Below are 24672 nucleotides of genomic sequence, written 5' to 3'. Positions count from 1 at the left end.
TTAAACTTTGCTTATATAATGAAGAAGGTCAAGTCCCAAGTGATATGTTTGACTCCAGTAATAACTAAAGCTCATTTGAATTGGGTACTAATTGAATATGTTGGATGGGTCATTAAATATTGTTGCCAGGAAGATGGAGGAAAATAGCCACTTTCTTTAAAGTGCTACCTTTTTGGTCTAATGCAATGTTTACTGAAAGGTGCATAACACTAAGAGTTAATCAGTGGATAACCTTTGAATATTCCCTTTTAAAAATTATTTATCTATCTATTTATTTATTTTTTACAGATAGGATCTTGCTCTGTGGCCAAGCTGGAGTGCAGTGGTGCAGTCATAGCTCACTGTAACTTTGAACTCCTGGGTTCAAGCACTCCTTCTACCTCAGCCTCCTGAGCAGCTAGGACTGCAGGAACATGCCACCACATCCAGCTAATTTTTTTTTTTTTTTTTTTTTGAGACAGAGTCTTGCCTTGTCGCCCAGGCTGGAGTGCAGTGGCGTGATCTCAGCTCACTGCAAACTCCGCCTTCCAGGTTCATGCCATTGTCCTGCCTCAGCCTTTTGAGTAGCTGGGACTACAGGCGCCTGCCACCACGCCTGGCTAATTTTTTGTATTTTTTAGTAGAGATGGGGTTTCACCATGTTAGCCAGGATGGTCTTGATCTCCTGACCTCGTGATCCACCTGACATGGCCTCCCAAAGTGCTGGGATTACATGTGTGAGCCACCGCACCCGGCCTTATTTTTTATGGAGATGGGGTCTTGCTATGTTGCCCAGGTTGGTCATGAATTCCTGGCCTCAAGCAATCCTCCCACCTTGGCCTTCCTCAGTGAATTACTGTGCTTGGCCTGAATATTTTCTTAGTGAACTTTAAATGGAGAATTAGAATTTGGCTGGACATAGATGCTGTCTCTCATTTGTAAATTACCTGTTCACATCTCTGCTTTGACATTTTGTTTGGTTCATTTTATTTTACAGGTAGCCTTGGCTTCTGTTTATTATCCTTCAAGATTAGTATTAAATCCACAGGATGAAGCAAGTCATAATTTTTTAAGGTTTTTATGGTACTAGCTACCATTAGAAATCTTTCAACCTAGGCATAAGGGTGGGCGTCGGTGTGGGTGTGGAAGTGCAGATGCTTTAACCATGACTTCTGACAGAGCATCACCACCAGTACTAGAAGATACAACCCTGCCTTTTATTTCCCCTAAGTAACACCATATGGTACCTTTTATTTATTTTTATTTTTTATTTTTTTTTGAGATGGAGTGTCACTCTGTCACCCAGTCTGGAGTGCAGTGGCATGATCTCGGCTCACCGCAACCTCTACCTTCTGGGTTCAAGCGATTCTCCTCCTGCCTCAGCCTCCCGAGTAACTGGGATTACAGGCGCCCACTACCATGCCCGGCTAATTTTTGTATTTTTAGTAGAGACGACGTTGCACCATGTTGGCCAGGCTGGTCTCAAACTCTTGACTCAGGTGATGCACCTGCCTTGACCTCCCAAAGTGCAGGGATTATAGGCGTGAGCCATCACACCCAGCCCCCTTTTTAAAAATTACATAAAGAAATTAGTTGGCTAGGCATGTTGGCTCATATGCCTATAATCCTAGCACTTTGGCAGGCTGAGGCAGAAGGATCACTTGAAGCCAAGAGTTTGAGACCAGCCTGGGCAACAAAGTGAGACCCTGTCTCTACAAAAATTTTTTTAAAAAATTCGGTGGGGCCGGGTGCAGTGGCTCATGCCTGTAATCCCAGCACTTTGGGAGGCCGAGGTGGGTGGATCACGAAGTCAGGAAATCAGGACCATCCTGGCTAACACAGTGAAACCCCGTCTCTACTAAAAATACAAAAAATTAGCCGTGCGTGGTGGCAGGTGCCTATCGTCCCAGCTACTCAGGAGGCCGAGGCAGGAGAATGGTGTGAACCCAGGAGGCGGAGCTTGCAGTGAGCCGAGGTCGTGCCACTGCATTCCAGCCTGGGTGACAGAGCGAGACTCTTGTCTCAAAAAAAAAAAAAAAAATTTTTGTTGGACGTGGTGGTGCATGCCTGTAATTCCAGCTACTTGGGAGGCCGAGGTGGGAGAATCCCTTGAGCCCAGGAGTTTAAGGCTGTAGTGAGCTATGATTGCACCACTGCATTATAGCCTGAGTGACAAAGACAGACCCTGCCTCAAAAATATAGAAAAATAAAAATTGTCTAAAGTTAGTAGTATCTACTTTACAGAATGTTTAGCTGGCACCAACTTGTGTTTTTGGCATTGCTTTTGATTCACTGTTACTCTGAGCAACTGTCTATAATTCTCTACCTGAGGACAGATGAGATGAAAAGTGTTTGTGCTGCAACCATCAACCAGGTGGGCAGAATATCATGTACCCCGTGGAAACTTATTAAATATTCAGTGGTGCTAAGAATATGGAATGGCTCAAAGGGAAAATGAGTTCTAACTTACAGGCGACTCCAGTTTGAGGCAGCATCTCTATGCTAATGTAAATTCTTTAATGCAGAACCTATACAGTTAGATGGTCAGGTATAAGGCCTAAGGGATGTTTAGCAGTAAAGTCATTTGTGTGTGTGTGTGTGTGTGTGTGTGTGTACGCGCGCGCGCGCGCACACACTCAAGTAGCACATTTAGAGATCTTTATCCAGATAAACCGAGAAGAATAAAATGATTCTGGAACAAGCTTAGTTTGTCTGATTTATTCAAAGTTTACATTGCAAAGGAGAGAGCTAGTTTTCATCTAGTCCATAAGATCAGGTGGCATACGTATGCTATTTATGTATTTGTGTTTTTTATTGTGGGAATCTTCAAACATTCAAAATTAGGACAAATAAATGAATACAATAAATAAAATGAATTCATTGATCATCACTAGATTCACTAGTCATCAATACATGCCAATCTTGTTTTACTTATTTTCTTTCCCCATCCCCTAGCTATATAAAATTTTAGCAGGCAGCACATGAATAGGTCTCTATTTGAATTTAGTATATCATAATATTATAGTAAACTGTATAGTGTTCTTAATTTTTAACCTGTTTTTACTACAACAAATCAAAACGTGACTTGGGGAGATTTTCATAAATATTTTTGAGGAGACTTTTAGAGAAAATTTAAAGCTACTTGGTAGATTTTTGAGAAACAGTTTCAGGAATACCTCATATTTTGTTGTCTCTTTATTTATAGATTTTCCTAGAGCAGGGTGTCAGCATTAGATAGCAAATTATTGGACCAACTGCTCTCTGAATAGAAGATCTTTGCTGTTTTGTCAGAACTCAGTAGCAGAACTTTTCTGATAATGTTTGACTTAGCCTAAAGAGGTGCCTGGAGTGTAAAATTTAAGAAGACACTCATTCTCAGGTGCAAACTCTGTACCTCACAAGCCTGAGAACAGAGTGCCTCCTTAGTTTTGTGCCTGGAGTGCCTCACTTGCCTTACTCTTGTCCTGGCCTTGTTACGCATACTCATATTAAAATCATTTTTTGAGCTCTTCATTCTTGTTTTAGTGAAGAACTGAAAAGCTTGGGCTTAAGAGGTAGCCAACACACATAGATACATACCTACTTTTTATTTTGAATTTATACTTTTCATCTCAACTGTATTCCCTACTTATTACCTTAGAGTATTACAACTGTCATTAGAACACTTAAATTTAAGTGCCTTCTATGCCATGCACAGTGGTAGATGCTTTTACTTACAATGGTTCACTTAGTTCTCACATCTCTCCTTAAAGCAGAGGTTATTCCATGTTACAGGTCAAGAAATGTTTACTCAGACTGAAGAACTCTTCCTAAAGTCATGCAGCTAGTAGTAATGTAGCTAGGATCCCAACCTAGTTCTGAGTCCCAGACTCCATTGCTGGTTACTACCTTCATGGATGAATGTATACCAGAGAATTTAGGCCAGGTGTGGTGGCTCATGCCTGTCATCCCAGCAGTTTGGGAGGCTGAGGAGGGTGGATCACCTGAGGTCATTTAAATGTGTATGTGCACACACATACACACACACACAGAACTGCTTCATTTTCTCAAAGTGTTTACGTTTGAATACATAAAGACTGAGTTATCTGAACACTGCTTCATTATAGAAATCTCAAAAAAGAAAAAAAAATAAAAGATACAAAAAAAAAAAAAAAAGAAATATCAATCCTCTTATTCCAGTGATGGATATGAGTCCTTATTTTACTGCTCTTGAGGAGTGATTTTGTTCCACTTTTTCAGAGGCTGCTCCACATGGTGGCAGCACTGCACCAGCACATATTAGATTCTCTTAGAAAAGAAAAGAATGAATGCTTCCAGGGGGTTGTGCCTTAGTAGTTTTCTTGTAGCTCACTTCAGAAGGGCATCCTAGATTTGAAAGCACTAGAATATCTGCAGAAATGACTTTGAAATCTTCTAATATGAGAGATGAATGTTGGTCGAGGGCTGAAAATTCTTGGTGTTATATTGACCTCAAGTCTGGTTCCTAGTGACACTGTGCCTTGCTGCAGGTAACAAAGCTTTACCATAGTTTTGTTTCCTGTCTTTTGCAGAGAATCACATACATCTTACTTTCCTGCAGTTGTTTTACCATTTATAGTTTAGTTGAAGCTAACTTTTGATGAAATACTAGTTAAGAGAGAAAAGATGAATTTAGAAGTAAAAAAAATCTCACTCTATTAAGTCCTAGCTTTATGTTCACGTTGTTTAACTTACCCAAGTCTGTTTCCTTTCCTGGAAGATGAAGGCTACTATCTTAGAGAGTTGTTTGGATTATTAATTGAGCTTTTGCATGAAAAGTGCCCTGTAAAGTGCTTGGCTTATGGGAGCTCATAAGTGGTGGCTGCTACTGTAATTATGAAGTAGGTATTAGGCAGAGGTTAACATTATTGCTACAATATTAATTTAAAAGGTTCTGATTCCTTTAATATTTGTATGGACTATCTGTTCCGAGGGAATTAGAGTTAAACTTGTCGTCAGATGTGGACTTTATTAGTTCATTATTTTGAAGGTAAACCTCCATCCAGAATAAGGAAACATTTTAGAGCTATAGGGAAATAGCTTTTGTGGTTTTTTTACAAATGTCACAAGTATATATTTGCAAGAAAATGTGTATCTTTTTGGTATGTGACTTGTTTTATTGAGATATGCACTTTTGAATGAATGATAGTATTCTCTAGCTTCGTTACTATGGTTTTCTTTTTTGCTCTCAGAGGCATTTAGGGGTATTCAAACCTCAGTTAACTTACGTATATTAGAATTTGCAACTCCAGAGATGCTCTTGACAGCCCCACGACATGTGCTTTGCTTTTTGTTTTTATTTATTTTAAAAATTTACTTTTTATTTTTTGAGAGACCTGGTCTTGCTCTGTCACCCAGGCTGGTGTGCGATGGCTTGATCATAGCTCAGTGCAGCCTCAAACTCCTGGGCTCAAACAGTCTTCCCGAGCAACTGGAACTACAGGCATATGCTACCATGCCCAGCTAATTTATTTTATTTTATTTTTTGTAGAGATGGATCTTATTCTGTTGCCCAGGTTGGTCTCAATCTCCTAGCTTAAAGCAGGCCTCCAGCCTCAGCCTCTCAAAGTACTGAGATTATAGGCGTGAGCCACCATGCCTGGCCTGCTTTTTGTCTTTTTGGGTTCAGTCCTCGTAAGTCCCTTTGGTTTACTGCCTAGCCCCTTTGATCTTCATCTTCCAGACTGTCTATCACTCTCACAGCTGCCCATGAGAATACCTGTGCTTCATTGTTCTGTCCTCTCTGCAAAATTACAAACTGTTGAATTAGTAAAAAAAAAAAAAAAAAAAAAAAAAATTTCTCATTTGTTAAGTGTTCTTCTGCATAAGCAGCATGCTCTCAGAATAGCCTCAATTCAGGCCAAATATAATCTTTAGCAAAAGTTGTAGTTAAACTTCCAGCTTCTTTTAATTTGAACTTTTGCTTGAAAACCATTTTATGAAAAATAACATTTTTCTTCTCAGAAAGCAGTATGTATTTTGACTATGTGCTAGCCAGCACGTAGACACAGCATGGAATTATGATGGTGGTTCTCAACCAGGAGTGATTCTACTCTCCAGGGGACATTTGGCAATGTCTAGTAACATTTTTTTGGTTGTCAAACCTGATGGGAGGAGTGCTACTGGCATATATCGGGTAGAGTCCAGGGATGTTTTCAACATCCTTCAGTGTACAGGACAGTCCCCCCAAAACAAAGAATTATCCAGCAGTAAATGTTAATAATGCCAAGGTTGTGAAACCCTGGATTATGGAAATAGCATTGAGGCTTCAGAGCCAGAGTGGCTGCTGTTTGAGTCCTGGCTTGGCTGCTTACTAGAAATGTGGCTTTGAACAAGTTATTTAAAATGAGCTTCAGTTGTCTTATATGTAAAACTGAGGTAATAATGCCAATTTTAGTGAATTATTTTGAAGATGAAAGAATAATGTATTTAAAATTTTAAACTTTGCCTGATATATGGTAAATGCTTAATAAACTGCAGCTATTCTTGAGGAAGTGGCCTAACATTATGCACCTTCCGGTTGTTATAAAATCTTCATTTAGGCATTAGGAAGTTTACTTGTGTGGTGATTTGTTGTCAACCTAAGATGATAAAATATTGAAAAATGCCATCTGTCTAGATCTCTTTCTAAGGATTTTCGTCAGAATATATTTGGTATTCATGTAGGCTATGTTAAACTGCCTATTAAAGGTAGGCCCAGAATGCATAGAAAAACTTAATGACTTCACTTAATTTAGTACGTTAATTATAGGATTGTTGTTATCCTTAAATATATATTAGTAAGTAACAATTACAAAATTAAAATATTATACATAAATGAAATTTAAAATGTGTAATACTTTTCATATCAAATGTCCATGAAGGAGTTAGAGCTGGTAGAATTTTAGGCACATATGATAATGTCAGTATGTGGTGAGCACTTGATAAGAGTAACATTGAAGGTAATACATTCAGTCTGTATCTGAGTTCCTCAAATTGTGTTTCATATTATGAAAGGAGCTGCTGTTAATTTTTGCAGGATTGAAGTTTGGGTAAGTGGAATCATTGGGGACTGCTTTGATATGAGGCCAACTTCCCAGCTCTTGAATTTCCCACCAGTTGGTCTGAGTGTATTTCTGTCTCTACTTATAGAGAAAGCAAACACTTTTTGTTTTCCTTTTATAATGTGCTTTGTGGAAATCATTTTCTGTGTATTTTCACTTTTAAAAAATAATTTCATCGTTTTATATTATTATGAACTTAGGTTTTAAAAAATATCTCTTCTTTTTTTTTTTTTTTTTTTTGGAGACGGAGTCTCGCTTAGTCGCCCAGGCTGGAGTGCAGTGGCGCGATCTCGGCTCACTGCAAGCTCCGCCTCCCGGGTTCACGCCATTCTCCTGCCTCACACTTCTGAGTAGCTGGGACTACAGGCGCCCGCCACTACGCCTGGTTAATTTTTTTTGTATTTTTAGTAGAGACGGGGGGTTTCACCGTGTTAGCCAGGATGGTCTCGATCTCCTGACCTCGTGATCCGCCCGCCTCGGCCTCCCAAAGTGCTGGGATTACAGGCATGAGCCACCGCGCCCTGCCAAAATACCTCATTTTTTAGAGGAACAATTTTAAATTTACAGAAAAGTTACAAAGACAGTACAGAAAGTTTTCATATACGCTTCAGTTAGTTTCACCTAATGTTAACATCTTACGTAACCGTGGTACATTTGCCAAAACTAGGAAATTAGCATTGGGATGTTACTATTAACCAAAGTAGAATTTCACCAGTTTCAACACTAATGTCCTTTTGCTATTCCAGGATTCAGTCCGGAATACCAAATTGCGTTTAGTCACTTCCTTTTATAATGCATCAGTCTACTCTGTTTGAAGGTAGCTCGAAAACAGAAAAGTGCTTTACAACCATGAAATGGCATTTTTCATCCAGTCACCATAGCATAGTGGTTGAAACTCCGGCTCTAGAACCAAATAGACTTTGGGTTTGTACCCTGGTTCTGCTATTTCTTAAACGTGTGGTGTCTCTAAATTTTAGCATCCTCATCTACAAAGTGGAGATTACAAATAGTGCTACTATCGTAGGATTGTTGTGAACATTAAAGGACAGAGGGCTTGCAAAGCACTTAATACTGGTCCTCATATGGAGTAAGCCCCTAATAATAACAAACACATATCCTTTTTTTTTTTTCTTAAGAGACAAAGTCTTGCTCTGTCGCGTAGGCTGGAGTGCAGTGGCACAATCTCGGCTCACTGCAACCTCCATCTCCTGGGCTCAAATAATTCTCCCACTTCAGCCTTCTGAGTAGCTGAGAGTACAGGCACATGCCATCATGCCTGGCTAAGTTTTGTATTTTTAGTAGAGACAGGGTTTCACCATGTTGGCCAGGCTGGTCTCGAATTCCTGACCTCAAGTGATCCGCCTGCCTCAGCCTCCCAAAGTGCTGGGATTACAGGCGTGAGTGAGCCACCATGCCCAGCAGAAACATATATTCTATATTGTACAGTGATTGTAGTGCCGGATATTAATAATTTTAGAAGGGTTAGTATTTCAGTGGCAAAATTTACTTTTTTAATTTTATAAGATTAAAATTTTAAGGTTAAGATTAAAACTTTTAGGATGAAGAATTTTAAAGATTAAATTTTTTAAAGCTCTGAGGGCAACTTACCCACAAATGAAGCTAAATCTAAGAGTACTACTTACTACTTTCACAAGGTAATTATTCAAGGGTGTACGTTTAAAGTAGTTCTCAACAGCAACTTCCTGAAAGCTGGATCTGTTGTGTGTTGTTTTGGTGGTTTGCCAGTAGATCAAGGCTCATTTGTCACTTTAAGATGACCTCAAGGCTGTAATTTGGCTGGGGAATACTTTACTCTCAGAAATGGGGAGATCATAAGTGGTGTGATAATAAGTGTTTTATTTTGTTCAAGTTGCAGCTTGCTTTAATGAATTTTAGGGGCTATGGTCCAAATAACTGTGATGGTTATAGGCATGCCTTTTATTTGTTTATCGATATTTATTTGTAGTGTTTTGGCTTTGAGAGTACTTGAATTTTGTTAAATCATATCTTAAACCACTTAAGTAATGAATTTTATTTTTTGTAAACCTTGTTACTATGTAATCAGACTTTCTTTTCATAATGAGATGTGTTGGCTCACTAGGTAGTTTTACCTCTCATTCTAAGGAAGAAGATGGGGAAAAAATGGAATATTCTAGATTGTAATGTAGCAGGCATATTAACAGTTGGCATTCTAGACAGTGTTTTGGATTTAAGTATAAGCCCTAAGTTTTACTTGTTTGACTGGTACTGCAGTCATTGTCTCCTTAAGGAGATAATAATGACTGAAACTCTCAGAACAAATATGTTGTCCTATGCCTCACATGTCATTTGAGGTCATTCTGTAAAGGAGATAGCAATATTCTAACACTGCTAATTTAGAAGAGAACAAAAATATGTAAACCACCTGTGTATTTCCTCATACTAGTTTTGGTCAGTTACTCTACTTCTTTCACTTTATTCAAGTCTTCAGGGATACCAGCCAAAATAATTGTAAATTGAGCAGAAAAACTGAAGCATAAATCTGTTCATAGTGTGTGACCTTGAAGGTCATTGCTGGAAATCAAAGTCCTGTAAATAGTAATTTACTTAACAGGAAGAAGTCACTGAACTGGAAAGTGGTAAGTTTCTTAGGTTCCAAGGCCACGAAAATGAGTGAAATTAGAGTGCAGGGTGAAAATCATTTTAAGGGACAGAGAAATGGGTGAGAGATTCCTCATAAGTGAGCTTATGTGTGTGATATTCCACTCCCAGTTTATATCTAGATTTCCTTTGAGAGTCCTTTTTTTTACAGGTCATTTTTATTCTAACCATACCTACTGTACCAGCTCACTCCTTTTTTAACAAAATGAGGTCAAATTTATTATCCTCAACTGCTGCATATAAGACAGGTATAGATCATAAATCATATTTTATAGCTAGGTAGTAAATCTTTCCCTCCTTAAGTGTACTGTAGGATATGATTATCTCTGAAATGTATAAAGTAGAATACATTTTTCTCCTTGTATATAAATCTACATGTCACCTTTGCTGGAAATAATGTTTGGATTATATTATCCTCCCCTACTCTGAATCTTCTTTCCCTTCCCTTGGTTGAAGTTCACAAGTCTTGGAAGCTCTATAAATGCTGGAGACCAAGTATTAGTACTCAGACACTGGAATCAGATGCAGATCTTGAGTTCAGATTCAAGCAGGAATCCCTTTCTGGCTGTGTTGACCCTAAGCAAGTCACTGAACTTCTCTAAGTCAGTTTTGTTATCTGTAATAGGTGGGTGGCTTTTAGTAGCAGCTACTTCAGAGTTGTTATGAGGATTAATAGCACAAAGTAAATATTCAATACATTTTAGCTATTCCAGTCTTTTATCTCTGTAAAACTCATTCTAATAGTATAATGTAAGTAAAAATACAAATTGCTTATCATTAAAAATTCAGGCTGGGTATGGTGGTTCACACCTGTAATATTAGCACTTTGGGAGGCCAAGGCAGGAAGATTGCCTGAGGCCGGGAGTTTGAGAGAAGCCTGGGCAACATAGTGAGACCCTGTTTCTATTTAAAAAAAAAAAAAAAAAACCAGCAGATTCCACAGGTCCATAAGGAAATACCATATTGAAGAGAAGTCTGTAATTAAGGCAGAGAAAGATTTGTCTAGGATTGAGTATGATTTTACACATCTACATATGCTGCTTTTATATATATGTTTGTGTTTAATATCTGTCTCTGTAAAGTATACATAATTGGGTTAGCTCTTTGAGGGGATGTGAGGGGTGGGGAATGTTTAGTTGCAGTCTCCCCAAGAATAGAATTTACCATAATTGGGAGGCAAGATGAATAAAGGATTTTTTTTAGTTTTTTATTTTACTTTTATCTTTTTGGAGACAGAGTCTCATTCTGTTGTCCAGGCTAGAGTGCAATGGTGTGATCTTGGCTTACTGCAACCTCTGCCTCCCATGTTCAAGTGATTCTCGTGCCTCAGCCTCCCGAGTAGCTGGGATTACAGGTATGCACCACCATACCTGGCTAATTTTTGGTATTTTAATTAGAGACAGGGTTTCACCATGTGGCCAGGCTGATCCCAAGCTTCTGGCCTCAAGTAATCCACCTGTTTCAGCCTCCCAAAGTGCTGGGATTACAGGCGTGAACCACCGTGCTCGGCCAAGGATTTATTTTTTTAATGCTGCAGATGTGTCCCTTTGTCACCTGGATGCCAACTTTTTATAAATCAACTTGTGCTGAGGAAGCTCTCTTAAGAAACCCTATTTGTAGGCCAGGTACCTTATGGTGGCTCACACCTGTAATCTCAGCACCTTAGGAGGCCAAGATGGGAGGACTGCATGAGGCCAGGAATTTGAGACCAGCCTGGACAACATAGTGAGACCCCTGTCTCTACCAAAAAAAATAATTAGCCAGGCATGGTGGCATGCACTGTGGTCCCATCTGCTAGTTCAAGATTACAGTGAACTATATGATTATGCCACTACACTGTAGCCTGGGTGACAGGCAAGACCCTGTCTCTTAAAACCAACCAACCAAACAAACCCCAAGGAAATCCTATTTAAAAATTCATTTTTAAAGCGAAACTTTCTCTAGAAACCCCCCTTTTTGGCTGGGTATGGTGGCTCACATCTGTAATCCCAGCACTTTAGGAGGCCAAACTGGGAGGATTATTTGAGACCAGGAGTTCAAGACCAGCCTGGGCAATATAGCCAGCCCCATCTCTAAAAATTTAATTAAGAAACTTGACTGGGTGCGGTGGTACAAGCCTGTAGTCTTGGCTACTCAGGAGGCTGAGGTGGAAGGATCACTTGAGTCCAGGAGTTTGACATTACAGTGAGCTGTGATCAGTGCCACTGCATTCCAGCCTGGGCAACAGAGTGAGACCCTGTCTCTTTAAAAAAATACAATTTTTTTTTCTTGGAAACTCTAATTTTTCTGAAATGGTAGCTAAAAGACCATTGTTCTCTTTCTGTCAGTATTTCCTAAGAGAAATGCCAATTTTTTGACAGGAGAAGTGTTACACATAGTTGTGTTAACAGTTCTAAATCAAAGTAATAGTTCAAATGAAAGAAGCACACCTTTGTCTTAGTATACAGGTGAGTCAAGGCAGTTATTGTAAGGGTTGGATGTGTTCTTTTGTGATATTATTGTCTAGAGAAGACTCTGGAGGAAGAGGAAGTAAATCTTAAGTTTCAATCTATTATTTTAAAAGTTTATTTTAAAAACGGAACAATATATATTCATAGTACAGAATTCCAAAGAAACAGTATAAACATTGACAAGTGAGTTGTCATGTACTCTCTAGCCACCCAGTTGCTGTCTCAAAGTTAGTCTTTTTCTTTAAGATACTTTAGATTCAGTGCGACTGATTTATTTTAAGTTTTCATTGAAGAGTGAGAGAAACTCGGCTTACGGACCAGGAAAACTGAGAGTGCTGCCTGGTGAGCCTGCCTCAGTATGTTGCTAAAAATGTAACAGTCTGACTGTGGAGATTAGGAGATGGAAGTGTAGAGATAGGATGGAAGGAACTTCAAGAAATTTTAGAGAAACATTAGAGTTTTGGTATAGAGGGGTAGGATAGCATCTCCTCTGGACGGTCACCATTTGGCATTGATCTCTCTTATTTGTGCAGGCTTTGCTAAACAATCATCTAATCTGATCTTTCTGGATCCTTAAGTTAGACTTACTTTTCTCCATTTCGTTTCTTGTTTTAATGTCATGATAAGTGGCAATTGCCTATTTAAACATCAGACCATACACTTCATTAGGTGCATTATACACTTGGTTTAATTTCCAGTTGCCTATAATAACAGAGGATTTCTAATTGCTCATTCTGTTTAGCATTCTTCTGGTCTTTTTCTCCCCATTGCTGTTTTTAATTCTCCCCCTTCTCTCGTTTTCTTTGTCTATATTTCCTATTACTGGACCTTATATTTAATCTTTTTGTTTTTTTAAACATGAAAAGGGTTTCACTGACAGAAGTGGTAATTTATTTCAGACAGCTGGTAACCAAGACTGGGTATGTGTTGGCAGCAATAAATCAAAACAGGCATTTGGCCTTCTGGTGTGATACTTTGATTCTTTAGACTATAATAAGGTCAACTAAGTACGTTGTGCAAGGGAAATAAAATATCTTTCTTGCATGTGAAGCACATGGAAGGGATTATTATTTCTCTCTTTATGGCTTTTCTCATGCTTGATGATAGAGTTAGCAAACAAAAATTAAGTCAGAAAAGAGCCTCATACATGTTACCATCCAGTAGGTGGGCTAGATAAGTTTTCCTGATTTGTCTTAACAAGTATAAAATAGTATATCTGTAACCATATTTACCAAGTGAGTCTCTGATTTTTCATCTTAGCATCTTTGTTCTGATCACCAAAGTATAGCTTGAGATGATTGCATTTGTGGCATCATTATCCTTTACATAATAATGAACATTGTTGTAAGTATATTATTTGTTAAATAAATCTCATTCTGTAGACATTTATCTTCTAGATAAAATCATATGCTGGGATAATCTGAAGATTACACAGATGATGTGAATACTAAAATCAATAGCTAGATTGTAGTCATTATGTTTCTTCCCTTGCTAACAAAAGGATAATCATACAAATCTTAATTTCTCTAGTTTTTATTAAGGGACTTCAGTAAGAACTAACAATGGTTTTACATTTTTGAGAATATTTCCAATATATATAATTGCTGAAGCTTGTCTCCTATCACGTCTCATTTATACTTGGAGAATATTTATTTATTTATTTATTTTTGAGACGGAGTCTCACTCTGTCGCCCAAGCTGGAGTGCAGTGGCGTGATCTTGGCTCACTGCAACCTTCACCTCCCGGGTTCAAGCAGTTCTCCTGCCTCAGCCTCCTCAGTAGCTGGGATTACAGGCACACACCACCATGCCCGGCTAATTTTTTATATTTTTAGTAGAGACAGGGTTTCACCATGTTGGCCAGGCTGGTCTCGAACTCCTGACCTAAGTGATCCGCCCATCTCAGCCTCCCAAAGTGTTGGGTTTACAGGCGTAAGCCACCACGCCCAGCCAACTTATACTTGGAGAGTATTTATATTCAGCCTCACTTTGCTAATCTTTCATCAGCATCTGGGAACCTCACTGCAAAACATGGTCTTAAATTTACTTGTACAAGGCCACAATATATAGTATTTTGTATGTATGCATTTTTTTTTTTTAGTATTTTTGCAACTTTTAAATGACTTTAGATGTTCTTCCTTTGTAGATTTCTTAGAATTAATTTGTAATTTTGATAAAGTGTTGACTTTTCTTCCTGCAGCTAAATGGATTCCCAGATCTGTGAGTCAGGATACAAGTGTACTTTCTAATATAAGTTAGCAATTTTTCAGCCGGGCATGGTGGCTCACACCTGTAATCCCAACACTTTGGGAGGCTGAGGCAGGCAGATCACCTGAGGTCAGGGGTTCGAGACCAGCCTGGCCAACATGGCAAAACCCCATTGCTACTAAAAATACAAAAATTAGCTGGGCATGGTGGCATGCACCTGTAGTCCCAGATACTTGGGAGACTGAGGTGGGAAAATCCCTTGAACCCGGTAGATGAAGGTTACAGTGAGCCAAGATGTGTGCCTACTCAGAAAGAAGGATACATTTGAAATACTGTATTTCATTGAATCTTTAATGCCACTGATTATAAGATGTATTATTATTTTCTGTATTACTAAGAAAGAAAAATGCTTCCTATTGAACTGACAGGCCATTGATTATAAAATGCAACCCAGTTTCAAAGGTGTTAATGTGAAAAACTGTAGCTTACACTAGATGAATTATGGTAATATAACCAGCCACCTTAAATTTACATAAGGCTTTGTAGAAAGCACTTACACATATGTCATCTGATCTTATCCTTAAACTAAAACTAATCTGTGAGGTGGATTAAATTATCTCGTTTTCAGATGAAGAAACTGAATTTCACAGAGATTACATATTCTCTCAGCATTGTATACTAGTGAACTAGGGTCTCAGGCCCACATATTCTCACTCTAAGACTTGTAGTATGATTAATGGTGTCACCTCCCCCAAACCCATACGTATACAGCTACACAACTATAAGATTATTTGGCCTAGATTTTTCTCTCTGTTGCCTAATGTACATATTTCATATTCAGACTTTGTCATTTTTCATATGCTGTTCATATGTCTTGATTTTGAAAGTTTTGAGTGCTGTTAACATGGTTAATGTATGTTTTCCTATTAAATAACATGTGACTCTGCTAATATATGAATTGTTTTAATTCTGGGTTGCCTTACCACTATATATAATATCATCGGTGGTTTAATATATGTTTTGAAGTGATTTATTTGTTTCTATCTGACTAGGTAAAATGTTCAGGAATGGTTATGAATTGAGATCCGTGAAATGACCCAGAGAAGGCTGATGAAGTGTTGTTCTTGGTGAATCAAGGTCATACCCCCTTCTTTTCCAGGTGGTGGCTAATGCCGTAGCGGCATTATCTGAAATCAGTGAGTCTCACCCAAACAGCAACTTACTTGATCTGAACCCACAGAACATTAATAAGCTGCTGACAGCCCTGAATGAATGCACTGAATGGGGCCAGATTTTCATCCTGGACTGCCTGTCTAATTACAACCCTAAAGATGATCGGGAGGCTCAGAGGTCAGTCTGTTTTCCCGGCTACTTTCTGGTAGTCTTGCCTGATTCAGTAAGTTCTGGAGTCTGCTATTAGAATAAATCTGTTGAGGAAGGTCAGTGGCTTCTGGGGTAGATATTGCTATCTCCAGGGTATTTTCTCTCTGGATTTAGGAATATTTTAGGTGGTAGAATAAACTATGCAAAACTATTTCTAAGAAATGTATGTTTTTCATACAGTTACTTCTGCTAAAATCTCTCTTATCGTCTTACGTCTCCCATGCACAGTTCTTGGCCATTTGGCCAGCAAAGATTATTGAGTATCTCTCTTTGGGGTGACAGATTTTTCATTCTATTAGATATATAGAAAGTGGCTTCATATTAGTTATTGAGCTGACCTGTATATATAATTCAGTATGAGAGAGAGTATGTTAAAGTCAGCAGAATATATCCTGCTTTCCAGTAGATATGGAAACCATGTCAGTCTGAATTTGAAGATTTTAGAAGGCACACCTAGATTGTTCTGCTCAGCCTGTTACCATGTAATGTTGCAAATTTTCTTTGGTTATTAGAAATTGACTACTAAATTTCATCTACACATACATACATTTTAGTTTACAAAGTTGGAATTATCCCTAATTTTTATTGAGCATTTTGTATATGCAGGCACTGTACTAGGCAAAGTACTTCTGAAGAAATGTTGGCTCTTCATTAAAGTTGGTTTAAAGTTGGTATATTTTAATTATGGTATTTAAGAACTGGTCTGGCTGAAGCTGATTTGCAAGCTACTAGAATGTAAGTGATCTTCACTTATCTGGGAAATTGTCCCTCTAGACTGAACTAGAGCTCACTCTGATAGTTTCTTTCCATCATTGAAAGTACAAATATAGTCTGGAAATAACTTTACTGAGAATTTTATTTTCTTCTGTTGGCCATTGACATCACATTCATTCATTCACTCACTCAGCAAATATTTATTAAGTGCATACTGTGTGCCAGGCAGTGTTCCAGGCTCTGAGGATACAGCAGTGAACAAAGTCATGACCCTCTGGGATCACTTATTCTGAAGGATGGGGGTAGGAATATATATAATATGTATAGATAATATAATATGTATAGATAGTGTAATATGTAATATGTGAGATGGTGATAAGTACTAACAAGAAAGTAAAGTAGAGAAGAAATCTAAGAAATGCTGGGCATTTGGGGGTGAGGGGTTGTATTTTCTTTTTAAAGGATGGCCAGGGAAGACCTCACTGAGAAGGTGGCATTCATATAAAGACCCAAAGGAAGTCAGGAATAGGAGGAAGAGAGAAGTACAGCCTATTTATCTTGTTTCTTTAATACAGTAAGTTAGCTACTTGTGTTGCCCAAGCTACCAAAATTGGATTAATTTCTAAAGAACGCTCAACAGATAATTAAATATCTACCATTTTATGAGGCATGTAAGTGTAGGTGGCAGGGGCTAGGAGAGGGGGGAGACAGGAAAATATAGTAGTGGTGTCCTGCTATTTAAAAAACAAACCCTTTTCAGAGAGTCCCTTATTCTCATTATCCTTAAGAGAGGAGGTTGGATTGTTTTCCCTACCAACCTGCCTCCTTCTGTATCTTACAATGAAATCTTCAGCCACAACTGGGTTTGCTGTCTCTTCCTATGAAATAACTCTCAGAATGCTTAATTTGACTTCCTATAGGTTGAGTAGAAATGGGCTGAGAGACAGGGAGCCCTAACATAATATGGGGAGACAAAGAGGACTATAAAACAAGAAGGTAAATGGTATGAGCTCAAGTGTCTTGGGTATTGCTAGTTTCTTTCCAGTTTGAACATCCCTTATTGCTGGTTTCCTGAAGTCTTCTTATGTCCCTGCTCTGCCTGTAGTTTGCTGAGAATGAGGCTTCTGCATTGTTGGATCCCAATTTTACCTAAGCATGGAGCTTTGACTTTTCTAACTAATTCTTTAATTTTTTGATACTTGGCCATTAGACTCTGACATATTACCTTATAGAATGAATTCAGCAAATAAATTATAATTCATGATATTAATTTTCATTCTCCGCCCTCAGCATCTGTGAGCGGGTAACTCCCCGGCTATCCCATGCCAACTCAGCAGTGGTGCTTTCAGCGGTAAAAGTCCTAATGAAGTTTCTAGAATTGTTACCTAAGGATTCTGACTACTACAATATGCTGCTGAAGAAGTTAGCCCCTCCACTTGTCACTTTGCTGTCTGGGGAGCCAGAAGTGCAGTATGTCGCCCTGAGGAACATCAACTTAATTGTCCAGAAAAGGTTGGGAAATAGCGAAGTGTTGATTAAAGTGTTTGTAATTTTGCATTAAGCTTAATAATGTCAATGTTAATTAGGCTAGTGTTAATCTCTTTTTAATATATGGAAATGAAAATGTTATATGGCAGAAAAACTTGCTTGCCTAGCACCAGGAGGCTAACAGTTGATATTACAGTGTTTCTATAATAAATGCCATGCGTTGCTCCACAATCCAGTTTGTTTTCTGAAGGGTCTCTTTCTGATATACTGTCTAGTGCCTGGTTGATATGGTTCAGGCTGTAGTTTAGAGCCAGATTGTTGTTCTAGCAGTTCTTCATGGCAACATGTGCCCTGATGCTTAAAAAGGATAAAAATAATCTGCCAAGTGGAACTGATAAGAATAGAGGCGTATAAAGGAAGTTTATGCATTTTTTTTTTTTTTTTTTTTGCCTGAGTGGAGCGAGAGGAGAGCAGAGAGGCACAGATTAGGTATTAATACAGTCTCAGAGGGGTATATCAGTATATGCCTTCACCTTCCTTTCTTCTGTTTCTGTGTACCCTAGGCCTGAAATCTTGAAGCAGGAAATCAAAGTCTTCTTTGTGAAGTACAATGATCCCATCTATGTTAAACTAGAGAAGTTGGACATCATGATTCGTTTGGCATCTCAAGCCAACATTGCTCAGGTCAGACTTTATGCAGACTCAAGTTGATGATGATTTAGCTCTTAAGGTCTGGCCTTTAAAGAAGCTAGGCTGTGAGATTGCTATTTGAGAATCCTTAATGATTAACCACTTCCTGGGTTTAACAGGTTCTGGCAGAACTGAAAGAATATGCTACAGAGGTGGATGTTGACTTTGTTCGAAAAGCTGTGCGGGCCATTGGACGGTGTGCCATCAAAGTGGAGGCAAGTGTCTGATGGTAGTTAGGATCACGTATTGGGGATTCTGAGAGTTCTCTTCACTTTTTTCTTTAAAATAATTTTTAAGTTTATCAAAATAATAAAGCACACAGTTTCAATGTTAAAGAATTTTTAATGGAAAGCAGCTGTCTCTGGTTCCTCCCTTCCCTACCTAGACTTTCTTCTCAGAGGGAATATTTTTAACTCTGATTTTGCTTTTAGTTATTCTTTTGATTAAAATAGATCCTCCATATCCATGAGTTCCACATCCGTGGATTCAGCTAACTGCGGATCAAAAATATTCAGGGGAAAAGAAAAAGGATGGTTTTGTCTATACTGAACATGTACAGACCTTTTTTTGTCTATATTCCTTAAACAATATAACAATTATTTACATAGTATTTACATTGCATTAGGTATTATAAATAATCTAGAGATGGTTTAAAGTATACAAGAGGATGTGTATAAATGCAAATACTATACCATTTTATGTAAGGCACTTAAGCATCCATGGATTTTGGTATCCACAGGGGCCCAGGAACCAATCTCCCATGGATTTGGAGACATGACTGGGCTGCCATATCTCTAAATAATATTCTTGGCTAGGTGCAGTGGCTCACACCTGTAATCCCAGCACTTTGGGAGGCCAAGGTGAGAGGACTGCTTGAGCCCAGCAGTTTGAGACCACCCTAGGCAACATAGTAAGGCTCTATTTCTACAAAAACTTTTAAGTTAGCTGGGTGTGGTGGCACACACCTGTAGTCCCAGCTACTTGGAAGGCTGAGGCAGGAAGATTGCTTGAGTCTGGGAGGTTGAGACTGTAGTAAGCTGTTATTGTGCCACTGCACTCCAGCCTGAAACCTTTTCACTCTGGGTGACAGAGCAAGACGCTGTCTCAAAAAAAGAACAACAATAATATTCTTATGCTATTATTTATTAATTTACCTTTCATAGACTTTTTCTGTTAACTATCTGCTATAAGAAGTTTACTTCATACACCCACCATTCCCACTTCTGTCTCCTGTTTTCCAGTGTAGTTACATAATGAAGGTGTTTGTTCCTATATCCATTATCATGGTAGATTGAAATAATATGCCTTTGTTTCTTATTCTATCAACTGTTGGCTTGCAAAATTTATGCATATTATGACTGTGTAAATATTTAGGGCCAATGTAATGCAAATGATTACATTTTCTTTCTTATAGCATCTTTTTTTTTTCTGGAGGTTTTTTGTTTTGTTTTGTTTTTTGAGACAGAGTCTCTGTTGCCCAGGCTGGAATGCAGTGGTATGATCTCGGCTCACTGCAACCTCTGCCTCCCGGGCTCAAGCGACTCTTATGCCTCAGCCTCCTGAGTAGCTGGGATTACAGGCATACGCTACCACACCTAGCTAATTTTTGTATTTTTAGTAGAGACGAGGTTTTGCCATGTTGGCCGGGCTGGTCTTGAACTCCTAGCCTCAAGTGATCCGCCTGCCTCAGCCTCCCAAAGTGTTGAGATTATAGGTGTGAGTTACCACACCTGGCCCTGGAGTTTCTTTAATTGCCTCTTTTTTTCTTGCATGTGTGTCTTTATCATGCCCCTATATTATTCCTGTTCCTTAAGCATAATATCAAATCTGTAAACTTTCTTTTGTCTTAGACCCTTCTCTTTTGCAGTCCTCTGTCTTCTTGTTTGTTCTACTCTGACTGATTGCTTTTCTGGCTTCTGCACATCATTCCATACAGCCTCCCTATTTCTTGTTATTGGTATATTTTTCCTTGCATTCCTCTTTTTGTGGTTGCAATAGCTTCTTGAATCTCTGAGGATATGAATGATTCGTTTTTTTGTTTCTGCACTTTGAATTTAATTATCGGATATTTTTTGGTGATGATTGCATATCTGTACATATAATTTTTTAATTGGGATGTATACCATGCATACAGTAAAGTGCAGCTCGTTTCTGTTTAAGAAAGAGGTAACAGAAAAGTTGATTAGGACTTCTGTATACATAGGCAAGGCTGTTGACTATCAGGTTTCTGCTTTAGGGAAGGGGGTTTATCTTTACATGGAAGACCTCTTGAAGAGCCTATCTGGTCTTAGAGGGCAGATTGGTTTCTAGCTTGGCTGCAGCCTTCCGGTAAGTATTATGGGCTGTAATTTATATTGCCCTGCTTCATCAGTCAGCAGTCCTCCATTTGTTTGTCCTCATTCAGAAATTTGTTGAAATTAACAGTGGCTTCTGTTCACTGTTTTTATGGGTTCAGAGCCCCATGTTTGTTCTTGCTACTTGATTATATGCAGTTCTGCCTAGAGTCAGAGGATTGGACCATATGATTTCTCAGGAATACGAAAACAATTTGTACAGTATGACCAGTACTTTACCGGAACAAAAGGAGGCAGGTGTGTGTCAGAGAATCTTCTATGAAATACCTGTTCCTAATTGGCCTTCCTTGTTTTTTTTCAGTTTAGTGCTGCTTCATGTAGTTTCTGTTGATAAATAATTTAATAGAAAGGCTGTTACAGCAAGAAGTTAGCTAGTCCTGGGTTCTATTCCTGGTTCTGCTAGCTCACTTGATTCAGATATTTAATGTTTCTCTTCATTGGAGAAATGGGAAAGTCTTTTTGTTGGATCTTGATATGTTAACGTCGTTTTTATTACCACTATCACCACACGTCACAACTTGTTTTTCTTTTCTTTTTACGTTAACATATCTTACTAGCCGTCTACTTAGTATTAATGTAGATAATTTTCAGAGAGATTTTGGTAGCATAAGAGTAAGGTGGTTTTGTTCTCTTCACTAGTGTACATAGCCATCTTTTCCACGAGACTGCCATTGTCTTATGACCTACCTCTCTGACAAAGCTGTAAACAGTAATACAAAAATTATATCTTATTCTGAAGTTCCCAGACTTTCTAGCCCTGGAATTACTAGAAAGTGTTCTCAAAGCATCTAGATTCCTCAAGGCTGTTAGTCATCTATTGTGACTAATGGAAAGGTTCTCCATAATCTTCTGGAAAAGACTTCTGATGGCTTTTACTTCTTCCTTTGACTAAGCGTGCTTTGATGGGAGTATGACAGGATGTGAGGAATGAACTTTCTCAGGAAACTTAAGGTCACCCTTCAGGAATCCTGTCTTATCTAGTGCTGTCATTTCAGATTACCCAGATTTACCTTAGAACTTTTCCTATAACTGTTTCAGCCATGAAGGTTTTCAGTTTGACAGAGTTGCCAAGCCAAACAGTTAATTGGACCAGGAGAGGCAATGATTGCCTGTTTGCACTAACTCATCCATGGGACAGGAATCAGCAGCATAAGAATTGTAATGAACTTTCTGTATAGCTTTGGGAAGCAACAAGCTGTTGAGCAAATAAATAGCACTGAAAAAGCAATCCTATGGTGCTATTTTTTTGTTCAGTAACTTTTGCCTATTTCTTTCAGGAGTAAACAAACTCCTGGTCCTTTTCAGTTTTAAAAAGGAGAGAGGTTGAGGCACTAGGTTAAGACCAGGAGTTCTTCACTTCCTGGTCTTCTGGTTATTTTCTGTTTACTATTTCTGATTTTTATATATTAGAATAAAATACTGGTTTGTGTGTCATTTCTTAAAGACAAAAAACATATTTTTCCTATTAGGAAAACCATATTTGTTTACTATATATAATTATAGAACAAGTTAAACAAAAAATGGGGTACCCCACTTCCCCCATCTTCTGTTTCACTCTCTCAGATATGCAGTGGACATAATCTGGTAGACATCATTTTATATCATTGTTTATATAGTGTTCTATACAAAGATGTATTTTTTTATAAAAATGAAATCATTCCACAAATGCTATTTATTTACTTTGTTTTATCCTCTACTTTTTTTTTCTTACTAGTAATGTCATGGACATTGATCCACATTATAAAGAAAAATTTATGTCATCTTTAGTTTCTGGTTTATAGACATAACATGTGATTACTTCATACCTTACTGAATTTGTAACTTTATCCCTTATTATAGGACCTTAAAGTTGTTTCTACTCTTTTTCCAAATGGTGGTATAAGGAGTATCCTTGCAACTAAATCTTTGAACTCTAGTTGAAGTGAACATTTTTTCATAACAGTTATGCTTATTAGCCATTTGGGAATTGCTCACTCATGTCCTCTGCACGTTTTTCCAATATGTTATCTTTTCCACATTGTTGTTTTAAAGTCTTTTGTAATTGAGATGTTAACCCTTCTTTTAGTTAGCATTTATTTTCCTAGTTTGTTGTCCTTTAGATTTCTTCTGCTTTCTTGATGCACAGAAGTTTAGATTTTTGTATCAGCTTTTCTCAGTCAGTGTTTTTCCTCAGTGGCACACTTAGAAAATTGTGCTTCACCTAAAGTTATATAAAATTCACTATTTTTTTTTTTTTACTTCTATGGCAATGATTTTGTTTTATTTGTTTTTTGGGGGGTGATGGGGAAATGGAGTCTTGACTTGTCGCCCAGGCTGGAGTGCAATGGCGCAATCTCAGCTCACTGTAACCTCTGCCTCCCGGGTTCAAGTGATTCTCCTGTCTCAGCCTCCAGAGTAGCTGGGATTACAGGCATGCACCACCATGCCCAGCTAATTTTTGTATTTTTAGTAGAAACAGGGTTTTACCATGTTGGCTATGCTGGTCTTGAACTCCTTACCTCAGATGATCCACTCGCCTTGGCCTCCCAAAATGCTAGGATTACAGGTGTAAGCCACTGCGCCCAGCCCTTGTTTTATATGTTTAAGGGTAATTTTAATCAACCAGGAAATAATTTTAGTGAAAGATATGAGTAGAGTGGATCAAACACCAGAACAAATTGTTCTTTCCTTACTGTTATGAAATGTTGTCTTTATCATATACTGAATTTTGTATGTATTTCTGTTTCTGGACTTTTTGTATATACAATGATGGGATGTTTACTTCTGTTCCTCTGCCATACTGCTTTAATGGTAGTTTTTTTTTTTTTTAATCAAAAGCAGTATGGTTGAGATGATAATTTTCTTTGAAAATTAATATCCCTGACATAAATGTTTTTCAAATGTTTATACATCATGAGTAACATCCTTTTATTTGTATTCATTTTAATGATAATACTAAGAAGTTACTAAATATGAGCTTTATATCAAGCACTGTGCTAAGCACTTACTTGTATTACTAATTTATGGTAATTCAATGCTTACAGTGGCCCATATTCTACATACTACATAATTTATTAATATAACAATTATAATATTAATAAATATAGCATATTTAAATTTTTCCAACTGTTTTGCTGTTGCAATAACAGCAAAGGAATTAATAGCTGAAAATGAATAAAATAGAGGACATAAATAGAATCAGAAGAAGGACAGAACTACATAAAAGACTGCAGAATCGGCTGGGCGCAGTGGCTCATGCCTCTAATCCCAGCGCTTTGGGAGGCCAAATTGGGCGGATCATGAAGTCAGGAAATCGAGACATCCTGGTCAACATGGCGAAACCCTGTCTGTACTAAAAATACAAAAATTAGCTGGGCGTGGTGGCCCATACTTGTAATCCCAGCTACTCAGGAGGCTGAGGCAGGAGAATCGCTTGAACCAGGGAGTGGGAGGTTGCAATGAGCATGGATTGCACCACTGCACTCAGCCTGGTGACAGAGCGAGACTGTGTCTCAAAAAAAAAAAAAAAAAGACTGCAGAATCATTTCATGGTACAGCAGAACCATCCTATATATGACCTCATATAAATGATCTCAAGGTACAATTTTGTTTTTATTAAATTGCTTATAGTGGTTTAGATTGTTATAGTACTTCTAAAGATTTTATTACAGAAATTTTCAGGTGTACAATAAAGTAAAACTGAATAATGAGATCTTGTGTAGTCATC

General features: G+C 38.1%; 1 protein-coding gene across 6 annotated transcripts in view; it reads left to right on the top strand.

Annotated features, from left to right (window-relative positions):
* Positions 1–24672, top strand: part of AP2B1 (adaptor related protein complex 2 subunit beta 1) — a 141365-nt gene that overhangs the window by 23694 nt on the left and 92999 nt on the right. For all 6 annotated transcript variants that reach the window (XM_008971262.5, XM_008971260.5, XM_055102052.2 and 3 more), the window contains exons 6-9: positions 15497–15687; positions 17725–17946; positions 18486–18606; positions 18732–18827. In XM_008971262.5, coding sequence (XP_008969510.1) covers positions 15497–15687; positions 17725–17946; positions 18486–18606; positions 18732–18827 — 630 coding nt within the window. The remainder of the gene's footprint in view (positions 1–15496; positions 15688–17724; positions 17947–18485; positions 18607–18731; positions 18828–24672) is intronic.

Source organism: Pan paniscus, chromosome 19, assembly GCF_029289425.2.
Source record: "Pan paniscus chromosome 19, NHGRI_mPanPan1-v2.0_pri, whole genome shotgun sequence".
Lineage (NCBI taxonomy): Eukaryota > Metazoa > Chordata > Mammalia > Primates > Hominidae > Pan > Pan paniscus.
Note: the sequence above shows the minus strand (reverse complement) of the source record. Positions and strands in the feature narration are given on the sequence as shown.